The sequence below is a fragment of the Leptopilina boulardi genome, unplaced genomic scaffold (assembly GCF_019393585.1).
Source record: "Leptopilina boulardi isolate dan_hultmark-lab unplaced genomic scaffold, ZJU_Lbou_2.1 LbouV2_48, whole genome shotgun sequence".
NCBI classification, from domain to species: Eukaryota; Metazoa; Arthropoda; class Insecta; order Hymenoptera; family Figitidae; genus Leptopilina; species Leptopilina boulardi.
The window spans coordinates 253,760-268,713 of NW_026137992.1; the positions used below are offsets into that span (position 1 = coordinate 253,760).

At 28.2% G+C, this 14,954-nt stretch overlaps 4 protein-coding genes across 5 annotated transcripts in view; 3 read left to right on the forward strand and 1 right to left on the reverse strand.

Moving 5' to 3' along the window:
• The first annotated feature begins 27 nt into the window (after positions 1–27).
• Positions 28–1,773, forward strand: LOC127289606 (charged multivesicular body protein 5). The gene is made up of 4 exons (XM_051317632.1): positions 28–216; positions 700–1,017; positions 1,081–1,308; positions 1,523–1,773. Exons 1-4 carry the CDS (start codon positions 148–150, stop codon positions 1,571–1,573), a joined length of 666 nt encoding a protein of 221 aa, XP_051173589.1. The 5' UTR covers positions 28–147; the 3' UTR covers positions 1,574–1,773.
• LOC127289604 (tubulin epsilon chain-like) lies at positions 1,687–4,042 on the reverse strand. The gene is made up of 9 exons (XM_051317629.1): positions 3,877–4,042; positions 3,539–3,771; positions 3,356–3,471; positions 3,099–3,287; positions 2,761–3,012; positions 2,531–2,677; positions 2,297–2,446; positions 2,040–2,214; positions 1,687–1,955 (listed from the first exon to the last, which is right to left on the reverse strand). The coding sequence occupies exons 1-9, from the start codon at positions 3,899–3,901 to the stop codon at positions 1,809–1,811; spliced, it is 1,434 nt and encodes a 477-aa protein (XP_051173586.1). The 5' UTR covers positions 3,902–4,042; the 3' UTR covers positions 1,687–1,808.
• Positions 4,043–4,233: 191 nt separating this feature from the next.
• On the forward strand, positions 4,234–5,652 carry LOC127289571 (E3 ubiquitin-protein ligase RNF181-like). Its single transcript, XM_051317565.1, has 3 exons — positions 4,234–4,341; positions 4,710–5,013; positions 5,334–5,652. The coding sequence occupies exons 2-3, from the start codon at positions 4,711–4,713 to the stop codon at positions 5,466–5,468; spliced, it is 438 nt and encodes a 145-aa protein (XP_051173522.1). The 5' UTR covers positions 4,234–4,341; position 4,710; the 3' UTR covers positions 5,469–5,652.
• A 92-nt stretch (positions 5,653–5,744) lies between these two features.
• Positions 5,745–14,954, forward strand: part of LOC127289570 (uncharacterized) — a 44,537-nt gene continuing 35,327 nt past the window's right edge. Inside the window, exon 1 of one of the 2 annotated variants that reach the window (XM_051317563.1) lies at positions 5,745–7,297. The gene's annotated coding sequence lies outside the window, so the exon portion shown is untranslated. The remainder of the gene's footprint in view (positions 7,298–14,954) is intronic. The other variant, XM_051317564.1, reaches the window with a different exon arrangement.

The following is a 14,954-nucleotide window of genomic DNA, read 5'->3' on the forward strand; positions in this document are numbered from 1 at the left end:
ACACTAGCCCCTCCCTGGATCTGCGTTCTGCTTACGTCTGCGCAGTACACATCAAATTGGTTGAATCAGTGAATTTTTGTGATATTTGCTTGTCAAAAGTTGTTATTTTTATTATAATTCTGAAGATACAGCTAATAATTTTTCAAAATGAACAGGTTATTTGGTCGTGGTAAACCCAAAGAACCACCACCAAGTATTACTGATTGTATTACAGGCGTAAGTATATGATTTAATAAAAAATAATTGCTTACCATAACCTCCAAGTATCAAAATGATTCACTCACTGATAAAATTACTTTTAATAACAAATTAATATAATAATTTAACACTAACTTTACTTTATGGAGAAATTTTTTTATTAATTTCTTAATAATACTAATATGAACAAACTTTTCACTTATTTAAAATAAGTTAGTTATGACAGTGAACTGTCATAACTACGTCATAGTTTTATACCATAAAATTGTTAATTATCTTTATATCATAAGAGTCCTGATTATGTCTTTATCATTTTACATTATGATTCCAAACGTATTTAAAGATTATTATAATATAATAATTTTATTTGTTGAAATTGTTTTTTAGATTATACATAAATTATTAGAAAATTTTCAAGGCCAAATGAAACAAAGAAATCAAAAAATGAATGTTTATTATTTATTGTTTCTATTTAAAATATCTTAATATGTTTTTTTATAGATTGATAATAGGGCAGACACTGCGGAAAAGAAAATAGGGAAATTAGATGCAGAGCTAAAGAAATATAAAGATCAAATGCTGAAAATGAGAGATGGACCAGCTAAAAATGCAGTGAAAGCTAAAGCATTACGTATTCTTAAGCAACGAAAAATGTATGAATCCCAAGTGGACAATTTAAGGCAACAAGCTTTTAATATGGAACAAACAAATTATGCTACACAAACTCTTAAAGATACTCAAACTACAGTTGTTGCTATGAAAGAGGGCGTTAAACAAATGCAGAAGGAATTTAAGAATATTAACATCGATCAAATAGAGGTGAATATATTTTTTTAAGATTTAAGAGTAAATGAACTTATATGTAATTTTAATATTTTTCAGGATATGCACGATGAATTAGCAGATATGTTGGACGAAGCAAATGAAGTTCAAGAGGCAATGGGTCGAAGTTATGGAATGCCCGATATCGATGATGATGAATTGGAAGCAGAACTTGATGCCCTAGGAGATGACCTTGCCTTGGAAGAAGATACATCATATTTAGATGACGCTATTAAAGCACCAAGTGCACCTGATAAAGAACCAAGTGCTGCGTCAGTTAGAAATAAGGTATTTACAAATTATTGTAATATTTTCTATAAAAATTATTAATTGATTAGTTAATTAAGAAAAAGATACTTATTTATCAAATAAATATGTTTATTTACTTTTGTTTTTTTTGGTGAAAAATAGTTAAATAGAACTTTTTGGTTTATTAAAATATTTTTGATAATTACTATTGTTTAATTTACATTTGTTAATTTTTCGATGTCTCTATTTACAGGATGGAGTCTTAGTGGATGAATTCGGCTTGCCACAAATACCAGCGAGTTAATTTTAGTTAAAATAAGTGTCTTCAATTTAAGATCACTTTCCAATTGTTAAATGCTTTATCCACACAAAAATGGCTTTTACAACTAACTCTTTTTTTTAAATAATATATATATATAGTATAAAAAATGTTGTTTTTCATTAAATTTAAAAATGTACAAGCATGGCGACAAAAAATTTAAATAAAAGTAAGCTTATAGCTAAGATTTGGTTGTAATTGATTTTTTAAAAATAGAAATCTAAAATAGCCGCAGTCTTGGCTCATTTATAGGTTTTTGGTTTTGAAGTTCCATGTATCCTTCATATACATTAATGGCACTGTTTCGGCACTCTCGAAAGTGATCTTCTTCGAAATTATCGACTTGCAGGTAATGATGAACGTGAGCCTGACAAAATATTTTATTCAATTATGATTGGGTAACGTTTTTCTTTTTGTTATAAAATTTTCAACGAATTAATTTAAAATATACCTTCTTTTTGTAGAGTTTATCGAATTGCCGAATGACTTCGAGTAGCATTGAAGACATTGATGTGGAATTGACAAGACTAAGAAGTGATATAGGATGTCCTGCAGGAGGAACTGAACATAAACCGACTTTCATTACTTCTTTGCTCCACTCTGTGAAATTCACCTTGTTCTGAAATCTAAATTTTTCAATTCGAAACGTTGAACAGAATTTTTTTTCATTCCTAATGATTAATTATTTAATATGAATTTTAAATTTACCTTGAAATATTTTTTCTTATATCAGTGAGTGAAGTATCACCTCGTACAATGTGTGCTGCACCAAGAATCACAGAATCAATTTGAAAAGGATCCGCTTTGATTAGTTGATTGTTTCTGGACCACGCAGTTGTAAACAATTCGTCTAGAATTCTTCAGGAGGAATTTTTTTTTATAAATAATTTATAAGTGTGACAAATTTGTAAATTACTTTTAAAAAAATTGAAAGTAGCATACTTAGTTTTTTGAGACATGGACATTGATGACGCTGTCAGAGTCGCGGGACTTACACTACTGAATATGTAATGCAAATTAGGATAAGGAACAAGATTTGTTGCAAGTTCATTCATATCTGTATTCAGACTTCCAGAAAATCGCGAACCACTGTTACAAATTGGAAATAATATATTATCTTATTAAAAAATAAAAACGATAATTTAATAGTTATTTTTAAAATTTTAACATACCTTGTTAAATGAAGAAGCATATTAACGATGATGCTGTTCATATCTTGAAACGGTCTACATGACGCGTTATATTTGGCTTGATCAGAATTTTCCTTTTTCTTCATGTGGGCATAGCAAATATCTTGAAGAGCTTTATTCTCTGCTGGGAAAACGCAAGTTCCAAAATCGGTTAGTTGTTTTGTTGCCAAGAGAACATTGTAAGGAGATGTTATTACATCTTCAGTCCCAGCTGGATATACACATGACACAAATCTATCGATTTTTAAAAAAACAATTTTTATTAAATAGAAGAAAAGTTCATTTACAATTATAAAAATTATTTAATTGTATAGAAATACCTATCAACGTGAGAATAATTGTCGGCTAATGTTTTTAAAGTCGCAGTTCCTAATCCTGAACCTGTTCCACCACCGAGTGAGTGAGTAATTAAAAATCCATGTAAACAATCGCATTTTTCAACAGTTTTTCTAATTGTTTCACAAATTTGATCATGATAGTTTGTACCATGTGTGTGATAACCAACCGCCCTAATAAAATAGTTTATAATATTATTTGCAATTTAATAATTAATTATTTAATTATGAAATGGTTTTACCAATTGTTTGCTGAGCCAGGATAATTTGTAATCGTACAAGTTTGATCGAATAAATTTCTCAATGGACCTTGCTTAAATCGGGAAACAACACTATCTTCCATATCAATCAAAACTGCCTAAATTAAACAATAAAATTGTATATAACTTATGAAAATAGAAAATTAATAATGCAAAGTTTCTTACCCTTGCTTTAACTTTTGCTGAAATTAATTCAGAAACATTTTTAAAGGCTAAATCACTATTATTCTTTGGTACATAAAAGAAGCTGTTAAATGCATCGCAAAGATCATTTACATTTTTATTGTAATTTTTTTGGATCTTGAGACAATTAATTTCATTATTTGTTGTTTGAATTCCATACTCGTGCAATACTAAGGGCCAAAACGCAGAACCTATTTGATTTCCACATTGTCCAACTGAAAATATAAATTTAAAAAGTTTAATTTAATTTTTAATTTAAAAATTAAAATTTTGAGGTTATGTATTACACAAGGATAAACAAAATTATAAAGAATTATTACCTTGAACTGTAATAAATTGACTCATTTTTATTTACACTTGTGTCAATTTATAACATTATGTTTATGTAACGTAAATAATAATAAATAAAACAGTAAAACATTTATTAATGTGTAATAAATATTCAAAGAAGCAATGTTTTGATTTTGACACTAGCAGACACACTGTAGAAAATGCAAATTCGCGCCAATTGTATTATTGCAATTTTGAAATGAACTTTGGACATTTTGAAACTTGTCTACCAATCAGAGGTTCTTATTTTCCCGCCAGAAGCAACCATTAGCGCCCTCTTCTTCTTCAACTTTCCAATGCGCGCGCGCGCCTTTTATATCGATATGAATCGATATTTATTTAGGGCAATGTTCACTCGACTTAGAATCATTCAGCTGATTTTATTTACAAGTGTCATCATATCCTCAAAATACAGGAATAAATAATTAAAATTCGGTTCTCAGAAAGATATTCAGGTAAGTTAGTTCCATTATTATTTATCTTTATGTAAATTTTCTCTAATGTCAATCAAAGTGAAAGAAAAATCATGTTTTTATTACAATTTTTCTTAAGCTTTATAATTAACGTACCAACGAGATGATTTTTCATTTTGCATATTTCATAAACAATTATGTACATATCATCATGGTTTATAATTATTTTTTTAATCTTTCTTTATTATTATTTATTGGTTATCTGAAATTATTACAATTACAACCTGATACTACTCAATATTCCTAACCTTAAATTTCAAATAATGTTCAATAAAAACAGTTTATATATTACAATATAATGAAAATAATAATTAAATCGTTATAAATAATGAAAAAATATAAATCCATAGAATGTCCGACTATTTTATGGAAATGGGTCGAACACCTTTAAATGATGGTGAGGCTCCAAATCATTTAATGCACATGGCTCGATTTCTAAGGGAATTTGGATTTTGGGAATTGGATGAACAAAGTCAAAGGATTCCTCCACCAGCTTCGAAAGAGGCTGTTGAAAATCTACCAGAAACTAAAATTACCGAATGCAATAAACAATGCCCTGTGTGTTTAAAGGAATTCGAAATTGAAAGTTTGGCAAAAACTATGCCCTGCAATCACTCGTTTCACAAAGAATGCATTCTACCTTGGTTGGAAAAGGTAAAATAACTAATAATTTTAATAATATAAAGCTTTAATATAACCAAAAATAAATTAGTTGTCCACTTAAAATTACTTAACGCACTTTCAAGAATTAATATAATTAAAACATTAAATCAAACTATATCAGTTTCAAATTTAAGCAAATTGATTTATGGGGTTAATATAATTTTAGACCTCCAAAATTATTAAATAATTTAAACAGTTTAATGAAAAATAATACATCTTACATTTATTTTCTTTATTTTATGTTAAATTAAAAATTTAGGATGTAAAAAGTGTTAAATTAGGACACATTTATTTTTAACTTCATCTTTCAGACAAATTCGTGTCCTTTATGCAGACACGAACTGCCCACGGACGATGAAAATTATGAGATGTATAGAAAGGAAAAAATACGAGCAGTTCAAAGGGAAAAAGAAATAGAAATTTTACACGATTCTATGTTTTCCTAGTAGTGCAATAAAATATTACTTAAGGCTTATTTATTTATAAAAATTTAATAAAAAAAAATAAGTTAATTTAAGAAATTATATATCTTTGTTCAAAAGACAGAGACGAGGGATCAAATTGTCGATTAATGTAAACTGTAATTTTTTAAGTATAATTTAACTAATTATAAAATGTTAATCAACAAAACTGAAAGTTTTTATTCTGTAACATTTTAACCATTATCCATTCGAAGTAGTTATTAAATAAAATTTTACATTCTTTAAATTTTAAAGTTACCTGCAGACATTCTGTCGGCAAAGGTAAAAATAGGTAGTTACTGACAGTAGATGAAGTAGTCGAGCATTCGTATCTACAGTGCAATGTAGCTTCCATTTTTTAATAATTTTTTTATTTTTTCAGTTATAAAAACCTGAAGGACAGGAAGGATGTGGACGAAGAAAAGCGGTCCCAGCATATTGTTGTATTTTTTTTTTAAATGCAACAGTATAATTCCCGACCTGTGCAGAAGTGCAAACAAGAGACAGGGATCTTTGGGAATGACCCAGAATTAAGGGGCAAATATTGTTTTATTTGTCCCAACATGGGATTCACCAATCGGTGAGTTCTGTTTTATCTTCTGATACCCTTTCTTTGTAGTTCAAACCAGTTTTAAACACGTCGCTAGTGTTTGTTGCCTCGATACAATTATTCAAGTCGAAAAATCGGTCGAGTTCGATATGAGCGCCATTTTAATTCTGTGAAAAAGCGCAGTTGCGAGCGCGCATCATATCAATATCAATTCAAATGCTTATTTCTTTTATATGGTACCATTTCTCAGATTCTTTTAATTCTACTTTGTTTTTACCTTGCATTCTATACAAGTATAGCTCTATATAAGAAACACAACATTAAATTAAAAATTGATTTCTAATTTTCATTTTTGTATCTAATTTGTTAATTAGAATACAAATTTAAAGAATCTGATTAATTGGTATTTAGATTGAAAAACAATATATAAAGCGGGTAAAAATGGTAAACGCGTAATAATAGTATTAAAACTAGAAATAAATGAATATTAAAATATTTATATTAATTAAAATATAATGAATTTTCTGACAATTCAATTAAAAAAGAGAGTAGTTTTAATCTGTATAATACTGCTATGATGATTTTATTACACGTCCATTCCTAGACTGGCACACACACAATGATATTGTAACAGTGTATATGTATATCGCGTACCCTCAATCGAGTTTGTGCTGGAGGACTGGAACTGGAAATGTAGTGGGAGTGGGAAAGAAACTAGACTTTCAGTGTGCACAGTGCATGCTAGTACAGTACCGACTGTGTTGTCGTTCGCTCGCATCTTTAACGCGCAGTGTGTTCAAAAATATCGTTTCTTCGCGCGTGCTCCAGTGGGTGGGAAAATTCACAAATGCATGTGCCTTGACAAAAAAAAAAAGAAAGAAGAAGAAATATCCGCCAAAACTCTTTTTTCTAGAGTGGCGCGGGCGAGTCCACCTGTTACAAAATAACATCCAAGTTCGCGGAAAATGTGAGTCAGTGTGTGCTATGATCAGCGACGTCACTACCGCGTGCAGTTAGTTCTCTCTTCTCTTTCTCTTCACACAAAGTCCTGGAGTTTTGCTTTGGCTTCACTCTATAGTGTCAGTGTGCATTTCTCCATTGCATCCTCTCTCTCTCTCAAATCCAGTGTTAGTCTGCGTACATCATCACAGTTCCACGTGAGTGTGTTACTTTGTGCATATGTGTGTATTTGAGAGTATTATTGCAACCCCCTTCAACGAGATGGACCCGCTATCTTGACACAAGAGTCATGTCACATATAATAGTAGGTTAAATTTTTGATGTATATTATAGAAATTAGAAGCTTCATGTTGTAGCCAGTGTTCGACTTCTTTAATGCGTGTCATGCATCCGAGAGGATTGTAATAAGTACATATAGCGGTGGAAAACAAAAAGCCACTCTTGGAATGTCATTGAAATCTTACCGCAAGTCCTGGAAAAGGGCAGAGAATGAGGTTAATCAGAGATCTTCATGATACCTATATATGAGGGGTGACATGTCATAAAAGCATAAAACACATTTGGAATGAAGTTGAAGGTTGTTGCGTTTTAAAGGACGAGAATAAATGCTGTTCTTTCAAGGTGACTTTTTATTGAAGACAACCTTTTTTTTGAATTACAACTATATAGTTGAACGTACAGCATTCATTACCGTCATTAGTATCTGAAACTATCATTAATTGACACTATCAACAACTGACAGGTTTTATTTTTTTAACAACTATAGGCTAGGAATTTTGATTGGAAAATCAAAAAGAAAAAAGTTATTGTCTATAATTGTCTTATAAGATGCTTTTTTAGATCAATTTAAGATCTTTTTATTTTGCAAATGCAGTATTTTTATATAAAAAATTGGACGTAACATTTACTACATGGAGAAAAAAGAATTGTTAAAACAAAACTAACAAATCTCTCCTAATCTGAATCAGTTGAGAATCTTCACTGATTTTAATTAGTAACAAACTTCTCACTGATTGAACCAGTGATTTTTACTGATTCCCAGTGAAAATCACTGATAATCAGAGAAAATCACTGGTGACAATGAGAACTGCACTAAATTGCAACCAGTGAAATTTTCACTGATTCAGATTAAGAGAGTTGCACTGCAAAAAGAAATATCTTATTTTACACTGAAAAAAATTTTTCCGAAATCTTCAACTACCTTTGGGTAGTTAAGTGAAAAAAAAGTTAAAACAATTACTTTCTTAGTTAGTTTAACAATGTTTGTGTAGTGAATTTCATTATTTCTTAAGAAGTTAAAAATTAGTAGTACAATTAACTTAAAAATGTAGTTAGAATTTAAAACTAACTACAAAATCTTATTATATCAACTACATTCTTAGTTATTTTAACTACTTTTTAGTATTTAAAATTGAGTTGAGGACCTATTGTACTATACAGGGTAGTTAAAAAGTAGTCAAATCTACTACTTATTTTTTTGAGTGTAAGATGTTTTGGTAGCGTTTTTAAGACATTAAGATATGTTTAAGATATCTCGATGTCTTGAAAACACTACCAAAACATCTTAAAATAAAATACTTCTTTTTGCAGTGTGTTTGCCGTAAAAACCAATTTTTTTTTTGTATTCTTAACAGTTTTACTGTTATAATTTCCAATTGTTAGACGAATTTGTTGTAACAAACCTATTTTGTTCATCTGTGATAAATCACTATTAGACTTCAACTACTTCTACTTAAAACAACTATTATTTAAAACTAAAATACATTTTCAAAATGGGTTAATACTTTTAAGAAGATACATTAAAGACAGAGGGGAAGTCACCTAGTTTTGAAAAAGTAAAGGTGACTGGTTTGCGTGGAGAAAACTCGTTTGTTGAGTGCACGGATGCTGCATCTGAGAATAGAAATAAGTAAAGGGTTGATTGAAAAAGTCATCCAATTAGATGAAATATCCAAAGCTTTGTTTTATGTAGTCATTTTCGAGGTTGTTTTAAAAATCAATTTTTCAACCCACAAGAAAGAATATCTAGAAATCTTTATGCGCTTGAGTGATTTATTTATTTTTTTTTTTTATTAAATTAAGTCTTTGAAAAAGAACTGTTTACTAAATTTATGAAGAAACTAATCTCAAATTTATTTAAAAGTAATTTTTGATGATATAATTCAAAATTAATAGCACACACAGTTATTACTGAAATACAGCATAAATTATAATGAATAAAAAATATTTCACTTTTATTGGAAATACATAGAAAGATTTATTTTGTGCTGACTTTTATTGCTTTGAAAACATAGAAATTACATTTCATATTTTTATTAACTTTAATATGACTTGAAGTCGCAGTTTGCTTACAAAGAAAGCAATGTTAAGATCTCAAATTTAATGCTAGAACATCATTATATGTTTTCTCAACTTGGAAAATCTAGTTCTTTTTTTGTTTATTTAGAAAACAGTTTTTAATTTTAAGATATCGTCTTTTAAAATATTTTTGTACATCAATTTAATGAAATCAGTCAATAAAAGAAAAGAAGGAAAAGAAAATATTAGCTATATAAAGAATTTGCGTTTTGAAATAAATAAAAGAGGAATAATTCAATTATTTCGAAACATAAAATTACCATTAACTTCAAATTGACAAACAATAAATTGAAGCTATCATTAATTTAAATCACCATTTTTGTAACTATCACATTTACATTGTGTTCATTCAAAGTCTTTTGTTTTGAAATATATGGTGTAAAATTCAGTCTCATAAAAAAGGTGATATAATTGTATATATATATATTATTCTTGCCAACTTCGCCACAGTAGTAACAAAAGACATTATCGCACTTGCATTTGACTCATCCTGTTTTGCGATTAATTCACTCACGGTACGATTTCAATAGAATTTACTCAGGACCTTTTTTTTAAAAACTTTGTTTGTCACGAAACAATTCGCACCTGACAACTTGCTATGACAGTAGTAAGGTACTATTTTTTACCTCTTTTTAAAACGTCAGGGTCGATTCTGCATTGCGTGCCTTATAACATTATCAGGAAAGAAGAACAAGAATTTAATGGGAGGAAAAGAAGGGTGTCACGAAAGAAAAATGTAACGAGATGAAGAAAAAGGTATACAAAAAAAAAAGAGTGAAGAGACAAGAAGGGATGAGACAAAGAAAAGTTTGTCTACGACATTGAGCTCAAGGATGAAACTTGTTTTGGTTGCTTCTTCGCTGTGTATAAGAGAAGGAAACAAAAAAAAAAAGGGAAGAGAAAAAAAAAACGTTAGTTATTCTGAACTGCATATCGGTGATACGCTGACACGCAAGAAAAACGAGTCACTGAGGATTTAATTCGAGTTCTGAAAGAAAAAGCACACTGAAGATGAAAGTAGAACAACAAGATTCATCTCGAAAACTATCTAATTACTCCAAGTATTTCTTGGGCGATGGAATAATAAAGTTCAATTTGAAAATCAAATCAAAAACATAGTTGAAATTCATCGAGAGTTTCATCCTAAACATTATTATTATTATTATTTGTATATTAAAGGAAAACATCGTTTTCAAATATGAAAGAAAGTGTATTAGAATTAATTTTTGATTGATAATATGCTTGTCACTTATTTAAATGCAAATGACAAGATTTCTTCACCTGTTTATAAAATGTTAATAGACTAATAATTCCGAATATTCATCCTCAACAAAAGTTGGAATTTAACATAAATCATTCTATACCGTTTAAGAGGGATCTGATGTAGGCCAAAATGTATATCAGAATTGGAAGTAATTATTTCTCTAGTATATCTGAGCTCTCTATGTGTCGATCAAAGGATTAACTATTCAAATACTTAAAGGTCAATGCAATTTAACTTGGAATTTTTAATTGATGACTGATGGGTCCAAAGAAAATGCATTAGAGAGAATTTTCTAAATTTGTAATGATCCATATAATGGAACATTATTTTAATTTTTTAATATGCAAAAAATCGGAAAAAATTTTGCCTGAATTTTTAGAAATTGGAAAATATCAAAGACAATAATTAGAAAGGAAACATGTAATCGACAATAATTGGAAACAAAAATAGCGAAATCGTAATCTTCCTTCACATTAGCCTCACTAACAATCGTATACAGTGAAATCAAACTAATTAACTTAACTAGAACATTGCAAAATGAAAATTAAGAAATCGTTATACTATGCTCTCGGTAATTACAAAAATTAAATTTTTTTTTCGTCTTTCTATTATCATGCGTAAATAACTGTATTAAAGAGAAAGAAAGAATTGAAAAAAAGCGAATATTATATTTTTTTTATTATTGTTCAATTTTGTCGTAAAAAGATTTAGAAATTATTATTTTCCTTGTTACGAAATAGTTTTAAAAAGAAACTTTCTTCCGTAATTCTCAATGGTATATATAATGCAAGTTAAAATAGAGAATAAATGCGGTTAAAAGCTATAAAACTTTGTGGAAAATTAAATGTAAAAGCACATAGTGTCGCTTGAATAAGTAAAGAATGTATATAAACTAAAACTTTTTTTTTTTCTATCCTAGCTAGAGAAAAATCGATTGTGAATATAGTTTCAACGAACCCTTTTTATATATGAATCACATCGTCACACAGTGACTGTTCGTGTTGTTGTTGTGTTATAATGCCATTGTGGAGTCTCCCGTAATCATGGGGGCAATTCCCTGACATACAACAACCATATGGGGTAGACGCATATATATATATATATATATATATATATATATATATATATATATATATATATACTTTTAAACAGGAAAAGTACATCCTGGCACTCCTATGGGTACTTTTACCTTTTAAAAAAAAGCCCTTCGTTTCATTCCATTCCACCCAAGCCTCATATCGTTTATGGGTTACTCCCCCTTGGTTTGAACATTTTTCGTATAGGCATCTCTCTCTCTTTCTATATATATATATATATATATATATGTGTATACATTTATATATGGCTTCCTAAAAGTAAATCCTATAAGACTCATATAATTTTTCATTGGATTCGATAGTAAAGCAAGATGTAACTGTAAATCTCTTTGATACTTTTTCCATTTTTATGAGATATACATAGAGAACTCTCTCGTTTCAAAAGGTAAAAATTTATTTTCAACTTTTTGTATATCAAACTTTTAGCTTTGTATTTTTTTATTTCTATAGAAAATAATTTTTTCTATTCACTGAAAAAAAGTAGAATTGATTAAAGAAAACTACTCTCTAAATCTGAATTAGTTAAAATGTTTACTAATTTAAATTAGTGACTCACTTTTTGCTTTAAAATTAGTTAAATTTTACTAAATCAGAAGCAAAAAGTTAGTCACTAATTCAAATTAGTAAACATTTTTACTAATTCAGATTTAGAGAGTATTTGTTCCACTATAATTATTTATTAAATTTATTTATAATTAATTTAAAAAGAAAAATCATTAAAAATTTACCATTGTATAAAGTACAATGAATATTGAAACTTTAATTTAATTAAAAATACTGATTTTTCCAAATTTTATCTTAACTATAAATCTAAAATACATTTCACTATTTTAATAATAATTATTACCATTAAAATTACCATTTTATATTCTCGTGCTCAAACATTTTAAACATTTTAAACATTTCAAACATTTTTTCACTGAAAAAAAGTAGGATTGATTGAAGAAAACTACTCTCTAAATCTAAATTAGTTAAAATGTTTACTAATTTAAATTATTCACTCACTTTTTGATTTAAAATTAGTTAAATTTTACTAATTCAGAAGCCAAAGGTGAGTCACTAATTCAAATTAGTAAACATTTTTACTAATTCAGATTTAGAGAGTATATTTTGTTCCACTAATTATTTATTAAATTTATTTATAATTAATTTAAAAAGAAAAATCATTAAAAATTTACCATTGTATAAAGTACAATGAATATTGAAACTTTAATTTAATTAAAAATACTGATTTTTCCAAATTTTATCTTAACTATAAATCTAAAATACATTTCACTATATTTTAATAATAATTATTACCATTAAAATTACCATTTTATATTCTCGTGCTCAAAACATTTTTGAAAAATATACACAAAAGCCTCAGCACACTTTAGATTACGTGAGAAGATAAGTCTTCATTGACTTTCGTAAAGGAGAAAGATAATTTCTTAACTGATGCAGGACATCGATAAAGATGTTCCGGCTATTGTTAATATATTTCACCTATTAATTTAATTGTACAAAAGTGAAATTCGGACAAATGTGAGCAATTGTAGGTGGTTCTATTTTTTTTTTTTTTTTTACTTTCGCTTAAGATTCATCAATTTATGCCACACTTAGAAGAGAAAAGAATATAGAATAAATATTGTTAAAAATTTACGGTGATGATCACAAACAAAGGCAGAGTTGTGTGGCCTTGGTCAGATTAAGATTAGTTTTTTTTATAAATTAACTGAAAAAACATGCACTATATATATACATATATTGTCATTCACTCTCGTAAATGATGTAATTATTTTCCCTATCTAATATATTAAATATTTGCTTTTAAATTTTTTTTTTCACTTTCCTCTAATTTTCTTTATGGAAGCATGAGAAGCAACAATAAATCAAATGATTGATCCACCAAAAAAAAGGGGGGATTTCCAGAAGCTATTCTCTGTAACGAATTTTCGAAATCTTTTCTTTAAATTCGTGAAATAATGATCGACAATTGATGGGTATAAGAGAGACTAATGTTAGATATCACAGCAATTTGAATATCAAGTTCCAGGAAGGAGTATATAAACTTTGATCGTAAATTACTAATTGTCGATATATTCCTTTTCTTATCTTGTAGAATCTTCATGTATTTCTTTATTGAGGAAAATCATATTAAAAAAAAAAATGAAAAAGAGATAATTTATGTCACTTATTGTAAATAAAGTTTTTGATTCACACTGTGTACATTTTCCATTTGAACTAAATAATATTTTGCGATTCGTCCGGATATTTAAAGTAGGATACCAAGAGAGGCGAAAGTTGCAGAAAGCATAACGCTCTAAAGGGTTCTACGACTTTAGCTTGGCGATTACTTACGGTTCTTTTAATTCAATTTTCACACGCAGCATCCGTTTCTTAACTTTTAATTTCCTTTTACGCGTTTTTATCTGACGCACATAATGTGTTTTTGCAGTAATTAATTATTAGGAAATCATTATCATATAATACATAACTTTTCTCTTTATTTGAATCTTTATTTTTTACTTTGAATTCATTTTCTTCAAAATTTTTTTTTTTTTTTTTTTTTTTTTGAAAACAATGAATATATAAAATAGAGAAAAATATTCAATTTTCAAAAGTGCAGATAAAAAAAAATTTACAATTCTCCTTCTCAAATTGAGTTTGGAATTTCATGATTGGAAATATCCATGTATAAATTTCTGACAGTATGACTATATATATGTTGAATATTATATATGCGGTATATGTATATTTTCGCTGGTATTTGAGAGGGATCAGTTGATCGAGTCAGTTGGTGGAAGAATCGATTGTCACGGCCAACGATCTTTATACGTCGCGTTGTTCAATGTGTACCGAGTGACTCGTTCAAACCGATAGATTTACCTGGAATTTTTTTTCGCTTTTAAAGAACGCCGAGAATCTTATATTATATGTATAAAATATTTTGAAAATCGAATTTGAAAATTTAAGCATTTTTTTCCTCTATGTCAATCCGCGATATATATAATAATATTGCATATATATATAAAACGTGTGTTCACGCGATTAAACCACAGAAACGAACTTCTATATATAATACTTTGCGAGTACCGTTTGTCAAAACGGTCGTTCGCAAACACAATATTCTCGAACGTCCTCACGTACAGTTACACATCTCGCGACTGTTATGAAATTAGCGATAAAATATTCATAAAATTTACTCTCATTACTTTCAAATATTTATTTATAATAACAAAATCTCACGTTAAAAAATATAA